Below are 12,814 nucleotides of genomic sequence, written 5' to 3'. Positions count from 1 at the left end.
ATTATTCATAGCTTTTCTTACATGGCTTTATCACACTGAAGTAGTTTCTTTCTAGTTTGTTTAGTGTTTTCATCATAAAAGAGCATTGAATTTTTTTCTTCCAAATTTTTGTTTATAATTTTAGTTACTTAACACAGTGTAAAATTGATTTCAGGAGTAGAATTTAGTGATTCATCACTTACATATAACATCTAATGTTCATCACAACAAGTGCCCTCCTTAATACCCATCGCCCATTTAGCCCACCCCCCACCCACCTCCTTCATCAACACTCAGTTTGTTCTCTATTGTTAAGAGTCTCTTGTGGTTTTCTTTCTTCTCTCTCTCTTTTTCCCCTTCCCATATGTTCCTCTGGTTTGTTTCTTAAATTCCACATATGAGTGAAATCATATGGTATTTGTGTTTCTCTTACTGACTTATTTCGCTTAGCATAATACCATCTAGCTTAATCCACATCATTGCAAATGGCAAGATTTCATTCTTTTTGATGGCTGAGTAATATCCCATTGTGTGTATATGTACTATCTCTTCTTTATGCATTCATCAGCTGATGGACACTTGGGCTCTTTCCACAGTTTGGCTACGGAATGGGAGAAGATATCTGCAAACAACATATCTGATAAAGGGTTAGTAGGCAAAATCTATAAAGAACTTATCAAACTCAACACCCAAAAAATAATCCAGTTAATAAATGGGCAAAAGATATGAATAGACATTTTTCCAAAGAAGATGTATAGATGGCCAACAGATACATGAAAAGATGCTCAACATCACTCAATACAAATCAAAACCACAATGAGGGAGCGCCTGGTTGGCTCAGTCAGATAACCATCTGACTTCGGCTCAGATCATGATCTCAGGGTCCTGGTATCCAGCCCCACATTGAACTCAGCACTCAGTTGGGAGTCTGCTTGAGATTCCCTCTCCCTCTCTTTCTACCCCTCTCCCCTGCTTGTGCTCTCTCACTCTCAAATAAATAAATCTTTAAAGAAATCCATGATGAGATACTACCTCACACCAGTCAGAATGACTAAAATTAACAACACAGGAAACAACAGATGATGGCGAGGATGCAAAGAAAGGGGAACCCTCTTACACTGTTGGTGGGAATGCAAACTGGTGCAGCCACTCTGGAAAACAGTATGCAGGTTATTCTAAAAGTAAAAAATAGAGCTACCCTATGATCCAGCAATTGCACTACTAGGTATTTACCCCAGGATGCAAAAATACAGGTTCAAAGGGGTACGTGTACTTGGATGTTTATAGCAGCATTATCAACAAGACCATTCAATTTTATCAAATATTTTCTCTGCACCAATTTAGATAATCATTTCCTCCCTTCTTTCTGTTTATTTGGTATGCTATATTGATTTTTATTGTGTTGAACAAACCTCACATTCCAAAAATTAAACCCGTTTCATCATTGTATATCATCCTTTTAATGCGCTGTTCAATTCTGTTTGAAATTATTTTTTGAAGATTTTTCAACAAAGTTCAAGACTGATAATGGTCTGTTCTTTTCCCAGTGTCTTTATCTGATTTGGGAATTAGAGTTATGTTACAGTCATAATATTTTGGAAGAATTTCAGAAGGATTGGTATTAATTTCACTTTAGATCTTTGATATTATTCACCTTTGAAGTCATTTGTTTCCCAGGGGTTTTCCTTGTTGGGAAGTTTTTGATTACTGATTTGAACTTCCTACTCAATATTTTCTATGTTTTTATTTATTTATGATTTATTTGTAGTATGTTGTGTGTTTCTGGAAATGTAACCATTTCTTCCAGGTTATCCAGTTTGTTGGCATAAAAATTTTCATAATATTGTAATGAGTTTTATTTCTGTTCTATTATTGTTTGGTCTATTCTTTTATTACTAGATTTGGTTATTTGGCCTTTTCCTTCTTTTTCTTAGTGAAGTTAGCTAAAGAGTTGAAATATTAGCTAAATAGTTGTTTTTGAAAAACAAACTTTGTTTTGTTGATTTATATTATTGCTTTTTTATTTACCATATTTATATCTGCTCTAATCATTATTACTTGTCCTCCTTGCAGTTTTGCCTTAGTTTGTTCTGTTTTTCTAGTATTTCAGTGTATTTTTTTTAAAGATTTTATTTATGTGACAGAGAGACAGCCAGCGAGAGAGGGAACACAGCAGGGGACGTGGGAGAGGAAGAAGCAGGCTCCCAGAGGAGGACCCCGATGTGGGACTCGATCCCGGAATGCCAGGATCACGCCCTGAGCCCAAGGCAGACGCTTAAAGACTGCGCTACCCAGGCGCCCCCTAGTATTTCAGTGTATTATGTTACATTGCTGATTTAAGATCTTCCTTTTTTTAAAGTATTTGAAGCTATAAAGAACAAATTATATAAAGAAAAAATTACACTACATGCATTACACTGATATCAAACGAAACACACCCAAAACTCATCAATCTTTATTTTCCCTACATTTTGCCATTTCCTGTGTTCTAGAGGTTATGTACATTGATTGTACCTGCATGGTTGAGACGCACCTCTTCCCGACTCTCCATTAACTGACACAAGGTCAGTAGCTTGAAATTGGCAAATGCTACAACACAGGGCATTTCCCCAAAACCACCTCCTCCCCCAGAAAGCCTGTTGTTAAACACTTACACGCATACCACTGGTTGAAATTGATCCACTCTGCAGATGCTCTCATGTGGTGGATATCCTCAGATTGAACCAATGCTGTTGTAAAACACATGAGAGTCAAGGCCTAACTTACACTATTCTACAAAGTGCTGTTTTGAATCTGTGCACTGGAGTAGTACATGACAAAAAAGGTTGGCTATTTAACATTTATGACAAAGTCCTAAGACGCCCATAATATGCCACCCTGAAGAGGCTTTTTAAAAAGGTATAGAGCAGCGTACGTACACGCGTGTGCTTGCGTGCGTGTATTGGTGGGAGGGGGCTGATGCATCAACATCAGGTCTAAAATGTTCTGCATGGAAGGGCAGGTGGGACTCAGGGAAATGAAAGGGTCCAGGGCAAAGGGGCTCACTCCTTCTCCCAGTCTCCATCACTTCATTTCTTTTTTCCTCCCTCTTCTCATGCCACATCCTTTAACTCCAAATACACATTCTTTCTTTCTTTTTTTTTTTCCCCCAACTCAGCTGTGGGACCGTGGCGCAGCTAGGGCACAGTTGCCCAGCAGGGTTTCAGTCCTTTTCCAGGTAACACTGCTTCTTTCCTCTGTGAATATGCAGGCTTGTTCATCTAATATCTGGGACGGGAAGGGTTTCGGGATCACTGATTTAAGTAGCAAATGTGGGAAGGGAGGAAAGCATGAGATGGACATCAGTCTTGCCCTAAGTGCCGAGTGATTCTGCATGGTTATCTGGCATTAGATAAGGATGATAAAGGGCCTGGCTTCTCAAGGCCTGAAACAAGAAAGCATTGGTTGTCATCAGATGTCATCACCATCCATCATCTTGGGTAAAATGAGGGAAGCAAGGAAAGAGGGAGAAAACACCATGGGAAATAGTCAGCAACAGGGCACATCCAATTGAGTTTTCTGTCTTCGCGGCGGGGTGTCCAGGTCTTCCTTTGTTTGGAACATCAGCAGAGGACTGAGAAACAAGTGCAGGTAAGATCTGATCCACGACTATATATTGTTACCTCGAGTACAAAACAGAAAGACTATTTTTGAAAGACTCTTCTGACTGGATATCTGCCGCTTCAATATTGAACATTTCACTCAACGGTTCATATATAGATACAGATGATATAGATATAGAGATAGATGTAGAAGGTAAATATTAGCTAACTTAGGACCCGGCAGAGAAGGAGGTCTTCCTCCATCCATCTTCGGCTAAAAATTTCCCCTAAAACACTTGTGCAAGAGGGTGGTAGTAATGCTTAGATCAGAGAGCTGCTGTGAGGCTATATGTGTTTAGCATAGAGGAGGCACAAAATAAATGCATGATAATGATTCTTCCTCATATTTCATGGGTCCTTCAAAAGTAGGCTCTGGGTCTAATTCACCTCCCCTCTGATTCTTCTGGCCCTGATTGGCTTCGGTGTCCCCCAGTGTACAATACACTTTGGACTAGAATCCAACTGGCATTCACTTGGCCATGGGTGGCCTCAATGGATGTTTTCTTTGGCCCACGTACAGGTTTCACAGGGGAAACCAGAGCCAACACTTTGAAATGGAGGTAAAAATCTGCATAGATAATCTAGAATTCCATTTTCTCTTGAAAACTCAGGAGATGTGGCAGTGCAGAGTCCACATCCCTGCATGGCAGCAAACGGCTGGAGCCAGGGGGCAGCTGGCCCCTTAGGTAAGAGCATGCATGCACTGCGAGGTGGCCAGAGCCTGTCTGGACTGCTCCACTCATATATAAGACCTGCTTGACCCTGCAGACAGCTCAATTTGGGGCCCTGTGGACAGCTGGGAACAGTCTATGCCAGGCAGAGAGTAGGCACTTACTTGCTCAACGAGTAAAACCCTTACCTCTTTTTATCTCTACCATTTTCTTGTCTAGTCGTGTTAAGAAATCCCACTTGTTGGGTAAGGTGATCTTCACTTTGGAAGGTAAATTGAACAGGTCTGTTAGAGTCAGGATGGTCTACGTTATGCTGTGGTAACAAACAACTCCTCTACCTCACTGCCTTACAACAGCAAGGGTTCATTCTTTGTTCACACACATAAATCTAGACATGAAATGAAAACACCTTTATATTTTGACAAGCATGGATACATACATGAGTGCATGGCTACGTTTGCAATCACAAGTCAAATGAAAACTCTGGCATATGAACCTATGACCTCCCACAGAACCCTATTTAGAGACTGGTCAGCTTAGATTACACAACCCTGTTTCTATAAGAGACATAAAAAGGCCCTCAAATCCAAGGCAGTAAGGGATGGAGGTACAAGAATATCCACCCTCAGCCAAGGAATTGCCCCATATAATGAAAAGGGTCTGAAAAGCTTGTAAAAGAACCTGAAGGTTAAAAAAAAGTGTTATGCATATTGGGTATTAAACATTTTGCAAACTCATAAATCAGCAGCACTCTAGTGAGGCCTCCTCTTCTGGGCTTCTAGCTCAAGAGGGAGATGCACCCCAGATGTCCAATAGGCAGAGAAATGGAGCTGGCTGGCCTGGGTCGCAGAGAGGGGCTAGAAGGCTGGGGTCCTCTATCTCCAGCAGGAGCTGCAGATAGAAAAGAAAGCATCAGAGCCAGGTCACATCCTTTTCCCCTCCAGGCTCTCCCCTCTCTCTTATTCCACCCGACCTAGGCTTTGTCACCTGGACTACAGACTACAGCACAGAACTCTTCCTCACTGATTTGCTCATCTCGGGTCTTGCCTCCTCCAATCCCTCCATCAAAACCACCACATTTCTTTTTGTCGAGCCCAGGACCTTCGAATATACTCCTCCCTAGCTCACACGTTGCCTGGCTCCTCACCCCCCCACACAGTTTCTGGTCTAGCCCCTAAGCCCGGCACTCGGGACCTCTGTGATTGGCAGCCTCTCCAGCCTCATCCCCTTCTGTTCCAGCAGATCTGCCTTCACTCAGGTCGCTGCCTCACTCACACACCATACCCCACCCAACGTTGTGGTCTGGGAATGCCCAGCCTTCCCTCTCAGCCTTCCCAGGCATCTGTCTCTCCTCAGACTTCCTCTGGTCCTTCCTCTCCAGGCTCATCGTTGAAATGCAGCCACAAAACACCAGGGAAGTACGAAGGCATCCAGGCTCCACATGGAGACTGGCATCAAAGACCAGATCTCCCTCCAGCCTAGGCTCTTATCACCTATATATATCCTATGTATATCCTGCCCACCACAGCAGACTGCAGGGGCGTGGGTGGAAAGCTCTGGGATAGGAGTGAGGAGACCCGGGTGTTCCACTTGACAGGCTGCATGCCCCAGGGCAAGTCCGTGCCACCAGCAGGGCCTCAGTTTCCTTGTTTCTTGATGCCAGGGCCCTGGGCATTTGCTGTTGAGCACTGAGCTCGATACACTGATGATTCACTGAGCAACCATCGACTGCCATCTCTGGCATCAGACCGAGGAGCTTGGGTGCCCGGGCCCAAGGAGGTTCAACCCACCAACCCGGCCTCCCCGTTAGGCCCTGCTTCCCCCAACGCCCTCCCATTTCCCAACCATCCCCACCACCCCGTGTTGTCCTTTCAAGGACCAGGCTACCTGCCGCCACGCAGGGCTGGAGCAGGGAGATGGAGCCCGAAGGTGCCTGGGGAGATTCTCTCAGAATCAGCAGAGCCTCGGCCGCTTCCAGCTTCCGCTGCCACTCTGAGGCAGAAACCGAGTCCTGGTCAGAAGCTTCAGGAGCCTGCAGCGGAAAGGGTGTGAGGAAATGGGACCTGAAAACCATGCCTCCCCACCTCACGGGGTCGGTGGCCCTTCAGTCCCTGGTTCCGCTGAAGGCCCCACCCAGCCAGCCCCGGGGTGGCTGGGTGGGGCCTTGGGCTCTTCCCATTCACTAAGCTTGGCCCCTGCCAGGGTTCTGGACCCTGCTATTTTCCCAGGATCTGTGGCTGCAGTAGGACAGGACCAAGGATGGCACAGAGCTGGAGAGCTGAGCATCTAGAAACAAGGAAAAGAGAGGCCCGGGGATTAAACCCTCTGGCAGACCCGTACTACCCGTCGAGAAACAGGGCCAGGACCTTGCAATATGTGGATGTGGGAGTCTGAATGCCTCCTGGCCATTAGCCATTGTGGTTTGCACAAGTCCTTCCCCCTGTTTGGTCTGTTTTCCTTTCCTTTATTTTCTTTTTGTTTTTTTAAATAATAATATTTTTCATTATATTATATTATATATATTATATTATATTAGTGTATTATATTATATTAGTATATTATATTATATTAGTATATTATATTATATTAGTCACCATCCCTAGTTTTTGATGTAAAGTTCCATAATTCATTACTTGCGTATAACACCCAGCGCACCATGCAATACGTGCCCTCCTTAATACCCATCACCAGCCTATCTGTTTTCCTTTCTATGTCCTTCTTCAATATCTCTGCTGAGACACTAGTTCCTGCCAGCATTTCCAAAACTCCCAGGGCAACAGGGACGGTTATGGGACATCACAGGTGTCTGCGTTCTAATCCGTAAAGCACCTGGAGAAATGGGATCACTGTCCCTGTCCAGGGACTGGTTCTCACCTCCGTATTCCCCAGTCCCCATGGAACTTGAAAGACCAGCTTGCTCATCTAATGGCCTGGAAGCTTTCTGTAATGACCTCTGGACTCTCCCCTTGGGCCCTGTGGCCCTCACCATCGTGCCCCCCCCCTTTCAACGGGACCTTCTACCCCATCAATTTGTTTCTTGTGGAATGACAGCCTCCATTAGCTGAAGTCCTGGTATGCGGCACGCCTTGGCCTAGTCCTCTTGTCAGTGCTATAGGTGTGGGATATTGTCCCTATCAGTACACGGCTAGTACACTGGCAGTGGAGGCTTGGAAATGTAGTGTCACGTGTCCAAAGTCTCACAAATAGGCAATGGCAAGGCTGGGAGAGTCCTGCCCTTGCCCCCTAGTCTGAGATGCTGCCTTCTCTACTCCTCCTCCTCCTGCCCCCCTTCCTCCTCCCCCTGCCACTTCTTGCCCTGCTCCTCTCCTCCCCCTCCTTCTCCTCCTCATCGGCCACCTCCTCCACTCTCCCACGGCATCAAGCACAATGGTTGGGCACCCAATAACACAGTATACAACTAGCTCCATGTGCCTTCCCACTTGACTCACGTGCTGGGCAGGGCAGGAGTCCTGCGGGTCTTCCTGGAAAGAGAAATTGTTAGTCGCATCTTCAAGGCTGCTGGAGTCCAGGACAGAGACAAAGATTTTGGGGCCTGTCCAGTCAGCAGAGCTCCTTGAGCGCTTGCCTGTGGGAGCAGAGAGCACAGGGTGGAGTCAGGCACCAGGCCGGCCATGGGGAGGAGATGTGTATGGGTTTGTTCTGGGATGAGGATAGGAGCCCAGAACCTCAGAGCCCAAGGTCACTATGGCAAGCTGCAGTAGGGTTACGGAGGGAACCCATGTCTTCAGGACACAGAGAAGAGTCTGGGCAGTGGGTGAGATGGGAACCTCCCCCCCACAGGCCCCAGACTCTCCTTACCTCCCTGGGGGTTGCACAGGGGTGGGTGGGCCTCAAGCTGGGACATGATGTTCTCCTTCCCGGGTGTGGAAAGCTGGGGACACTCTAGGTGAGCCTTTCTCCCTGACCCCACCCCACGCTTCCTCACCCCCAGTCTGAGGTCTCATCTCACCATGGACCATTTTGACCCCCCAGATCTCTCCTTCTCACCAACGCTTGGTAGATAATATTGATGAAGTTTTATAGGTGGGGCAGCTAAAGGCCCGAGGAGTAATTTGCCAAGGCCACATCAAAATTGGGTAGTAGGACTGGTGATAGAGCTGCTCAGTGCTCCCTACCTCCAAACCCAGACGCCCTCCCTGGCCAGAAACACTTACTGAGGGCTCCTGCTTGAACGGTCAACTTCTTCACAGGGCTGTGAGCTTTGGGAGGGGAGGCCTCACTCTTTTTCAGTCCTTGAGCCAGGCGCTTCTTTAGGGGTGCCCCCTGCTTCCTCTTCAAGGCACTCTCAGCAGGCAAGACACTGTTGTGTTCCCTAAAGTGGGGGAATGCAGGTCTACAGTCAGTCACATTTAGGGGATGGGACCCCCCCCCCTTTCCAGACACCATACTCACGAGAAGAAGGCACACTTGTGACACTCGCAGGCCTGGAAGAGGCAGGAGTGTTCCTGGTCCTTAATTTGGTCGGTGAAGCTGTGGTTGTAGCAGTGGGCACAGCAACTTACACCTCTTTTGGGGCTAAGTTCAATCCACCACGGGGCTCCGGTCTCAAGCCCAGTGGGGGAGTCGGAGGGGCAGCAGGGCACAGCAGGCATTTCATTGGGATCCATGGTTCTAGGGCCAGGAGTGGAGGTCAGGATGGCCACATGATCCCCTATCCTCAACGTACTTCCTCCGCCCTTTGAAAACCCCACCTGAGGTGCCTGGATTCTTCTTCACCCAGCTCACCGCTGAAATCAGATTGCACCCACCCTTTTCACTCATGTAGCCTCCTTCCCAGGAAGTCCCACTCACCCATAGCCTCATTCCAAGAAACTCTTGGCGTGGTTCCTGTAACCTTTCAATCCAACCATTATTCTCCCTGCTTACCTTCGCTCTACACAGACCCCATCTTCAAGCATACAGATGCACTCCTGTGCCCTCTTCAACAATTACTGCCCTCCCCTTCTCGTGTATCACCCTGTACTCTGCCATACCTTACTATTTTTCCTGCCATCCACTTCCACAATTATCTTCCTAACCTCCTGCATTCATTCACTTGCTCCCTACTCATGATTCTAGCCCCCCTCCCACTCAGTTCTACCATTAGCATATCATACATTCAACTCTCCTCCCACACCCCATTCTGACTTTCTTCCTGCACCCCACTGTAATCTTAATTAGTCTCTCAGTCCATTTTAAGCTGACACCCCCTTTGTACCCCATGAAATTTTACTCTGCTGCTGGATCCCGAGCCTCTCTTTCAATACTTATTTTCATTCATCCCTTCGATTATTCATTGACGGGATCCTTCGGAAGCCCCGTATCGAATGCCAGACCCTGAGCTAGTCAACAGCCAACTCCTCACTGCACTAAGTGTTTTCTGCCACCAACAGAACACCCTCTGCTCTCATGCAAACCCATGTATTCCCTGCACAGCCTCCCAACAATCTTCCACGCTCCTCTTCACACTTCAACGGTTAGGCTTGGGTACGCCTTCCCGGTCCCTCACACCTGGGGTGCACCACCTCATCTCAGGCAGCCCATTCATTTGCTGCCACTACCACATCAGAATCAAAGGCAGGGGCATGAGCCCTGCCTCAGGTTCCAGAGGCCAGGGGTCAGGGGGCTAAGGCAAGGGTTTCCCCCCCACAGGCGTTCGGTTGTTGTTGCTTGGGGTGGGGGGGGAGAGGGGACGGGGTGGAGTGGGACATCAGGAGGTACTCCACTGAGGTGAAGGAGAGGAGAAGGAGTTGGTCACCCAGAGCAGGAGGGAGGGAGGAAAGAAGATGTGTGGAGAACGAGGGTCCTATTCCTGATGCCGGCTTGTAGTTACCTCAGCCTCCCGCAAGTCGAAATCCAACAGCAGGGACAGAAGGTGGGAGGGAACACCCACCTCTCTCTCCCTTTCCCGCCCTTGCCACAAAGGCCAATGAGCTCCCAGCGCTGCCTTCCACCTCCCACGGCTGTGGCTGGCGACCAATGAGCTTCGAGTTCCATCGAAGTTCGCCCACCAAAGTCCCGCCCCTCTCGCCTTCCTCCCACTTCTCCTTGCGCTGGCTTTACTAAGCCAGTCAGTAACTCTGAAGCGAAGCGAAGCGAAGTGAATCGAAGCGAAACTTCGTGCTCCCTAAACCTTGTTTCCCAGACTTTTCTCTCTTTGGATGTGAAATATTATATGTACACGCATATTTAACTCAAGTCCTTGGTATCCTATAACTTACTTTTATGAAATTCAGCATGCGGTTTTAAGATTCATCCATATTCCTGTGTCAGGAATTGTCAGGGGGGCAGTTCTCTACCCCCAGGGAACATTTGGCAGTGCCTGGAGTCGTTTTGGTCCATCTTTGCATGTCTCTGTGTCTGAGCTCCCTCTTCTGTTCCGCAGATAAATTTGTCTATTCCTGTGCCAATACTACACCATCTTCATTTTTACCTCTTGATAAGACCTCTTGATCTATGGTAGGGCAAGTCTCCGCATCTTATTCATAATCTTCAAGCACATCTTCCTTATTCTTCACCTTTTGCCCTTCCAGTATGAATGTCAGAATCAGCTTGTCATGTTCCTTGAAAACTCATTTGCAACCGATTTGGGCTGCATTTTCATTGAATCTGTGGATAAATTAGGGGAGAGTTGACTATCTTTAGGACACCCAGCCCTCCTAGTCATCAACATGGCATGTCTCTCCATTTATGTTGGGCTTCCTTAATGTTTTAACCTTTAGTTTAGTATTTCGTTTTATCTTTTGTACATTCAGATCTTGCATGTCTTTTCTTGCATTTATCCCAAGATACTCTGGAATGTTGTTGCTTTTGTGCTTGATGTCCATTTAAAATGACATTTTCTTATTGTATCTAATTTATAGAAATCCGTTTGACTTTTTAAAAACTATATTGACCTTAAGGTCAGCCACCCTGATAACTCTGTGATATCTAATCATCTGTCTTTCAACGTTCTGCAGTTTTTCATGAATCTGCACAAGAATCTGCACAAGAATCAATTTACAGGCTTCTTAAACCCGTACTGGCTGGCTAGGGCATCCACTACAAGGTCGAACAGACATGACCAAATTTGATCTCTTCGCGTTGTCCCTAATATGAAGTAGAATGCTGCCAACATTTCCATAATAAAATGTGTTTGCTGTGTCTCACTGTTTTCTTCCTTTCTTCCTTCCTCCATTCCTCCCTCTCTCCCTCCCTCCTTCTCTCCCTCCTTCCCTCTCTCCTTCCCTCCATTCCTTCCTTCTTTCCTTCCTTTTCTTATTTCTTCTTCCTTTCTTTTCTTCTTTCTTCCTTTCTCTCTCTTTTCTTTTCTTTCTTTCTCTCTCTTTTCTTTTCTTTCTTTCTTTCTTTCTTTCTTTCTTTCTTTCTTCTCTTTATAAGATTAAGGAGTTTCCCCTTATATTTCCAGTTTAATAAGTTTGTTGTAAAAATCATGACTAGATATTGAATTTTACTTTTTTGTCTCTATTGAAATGATCAAGAGTCTATTTGTTTAGTCTGTTAATACAGTGTTATTTGTAGATGCTTTTTTCAAAGTCTTTAATGAAGCTTATAATCACAAAAGGACAAAAATCTTAAGTGTGTATCTCAACGAGTTTTCAAAAATTAAACATACCCATTCATTCAGCACCTAGAGCAAGCAACAGAATATGTTGGCAACACACAAACCTCTCTCATGCCTCTCTCTCTATCTATCTATCTCTATCTATCATCTATCTATCTATCTATCTATCTATCTATCTATCTATCTATCTATCATCTATCTATCTTAATGTGAAGCCAGCTTTGCTCTCCTAGAATAAATGTAACTTCGTTATGGGGGATCATCTTTTGTAGATGCTGGTGGGTTCAGTTTGCCAAAATTTTGCTTCGGATTTTTACATCTTCTGCTCATGAGCAAGATTGACTTGAAGTTCCTCTTTCTCACACTATCCTTGCTGGTTCCAGCGTCAACGTTTTCTAGTCTCATAGCCTGAGTTGGGGAATAGTTTCTCTTTTCTATCTGCTGGAAGTTTTTGTATAACATTGGGATTGTCTGTCTTGAGACTTTATTAAAACTTGACCACTAAACAGCTGACGTACCTGTTTCCTTCATTTTTTCCCTTAAATTGTACTGTGGGTAATTTCAAACATACGCAAATAGGGTTTGCATAGAAACTTACAATCTCCAGGTTCATTACACTAGAGCTGTGCTCCTGGCACATTAGCTTGCATCAGAATCCAAATAAGCCAAAGAGCTTATGCAAACAGATTGCCGAACTCCACATCTACAGTCTCAGATTTAAAAATCTGGGGTGGGGGGCGCCTGGGTGGCATAGCGGTTAAGCATCTGCCTAGGGCTCAGGGCGTGATCCCGGCATTGCAGGATCGAGCCCCACATCAGGCTCGTCCACTATGAGCCTGCTTCTTCCTCTCCCACTCCCCCTGCTTGTGTTCCCTCTCTCGCTGGCTATCTCTATCTCTGTCGAATAAATAAATAAAATCTTTAAAAAAAAAATCTGGGGTGGGACCCAGGGTTTGCTT

The 12,814-nt window shown here is 45.9% G+C and overlaps 1 protein-coding gene across 1 annotated transcript; it reads right to left on the bottom strand.

The window, feature by feature from the left end:
• Window positions 1-4,688: 4,688 nt before the first annotated feature.
• On the bottom strand, window positions 4,689-12,556 carry LOC113245625 (doublesex- and mab-3-related transcription factor C1-like). Its single transcript, XM_057312509.1, has 4 exons — window positions 8,467-12,556; window positions 7,741-7,877; window positions 6,179-6,323; window positions 4,689-5,182 (listed from the first exon to the last, which is right to left on the bottom strand). The coding sequence occupies exons 1-4, from the start codon at window positions 8,696-8,698 to the stop codon at window positions 5,070-5,072; spliced, it is 627 nt and encodes a 208-aa protein (XP_057168492.1). The 5' UTR covers window positions 8,699-12,556; the 3' UTR covers window positions 4,689-5,069.
• Window positions 12,557-12,814: the final 258 nt, after the last annotated feature.

The sequence above is a fragment of the Ursus arctos genome, chromosome X, assembly GCF_023065955.2.
Source record: "Ursus arctos isolate Adak ecotype North America chromosome X, UrsArc2.0, whole genome shotgun sequence".
Taxonomy (NCBI): domain Eukaryota; kingdom Metazoa; phylum Chordata; class Mammalia; order Carnivora; family Ursidae; genus Ursus; species Ursus arctos.
This window is presented reverse-complemented; position numbering and strand designations above follow the sequence as displayed.

What these genes read in the sequence shown, in the direction of transcription:
- LOC113245625 (XM_057312509.1), bottom strand. Translation starts at nt 8,698, where the DNA reads ATGGTGTCTGGAAAGGGGGGGGGGTCCCATCCCCTAAATGTGACTGAC. An exon ending in CGTTCAAGCAGGAGCCCTCA is followed by an intron (nt 7,878 to 8,466) that starts GTAAGTGTTTCT and finishes CTGCTCCCACAG; the next exon opens with GCAAGCGCTCAAGGAGCTCT. An exon ending in CCAGCCCTGCGTGGCGGCAG is followed by an intron (nt 5,183 to 6,178) that starts GTAGCCTGGTCC and finishes TTCTATCTGCAG; the next exon opens with CTCCTGCTGGAGATAGAGGA.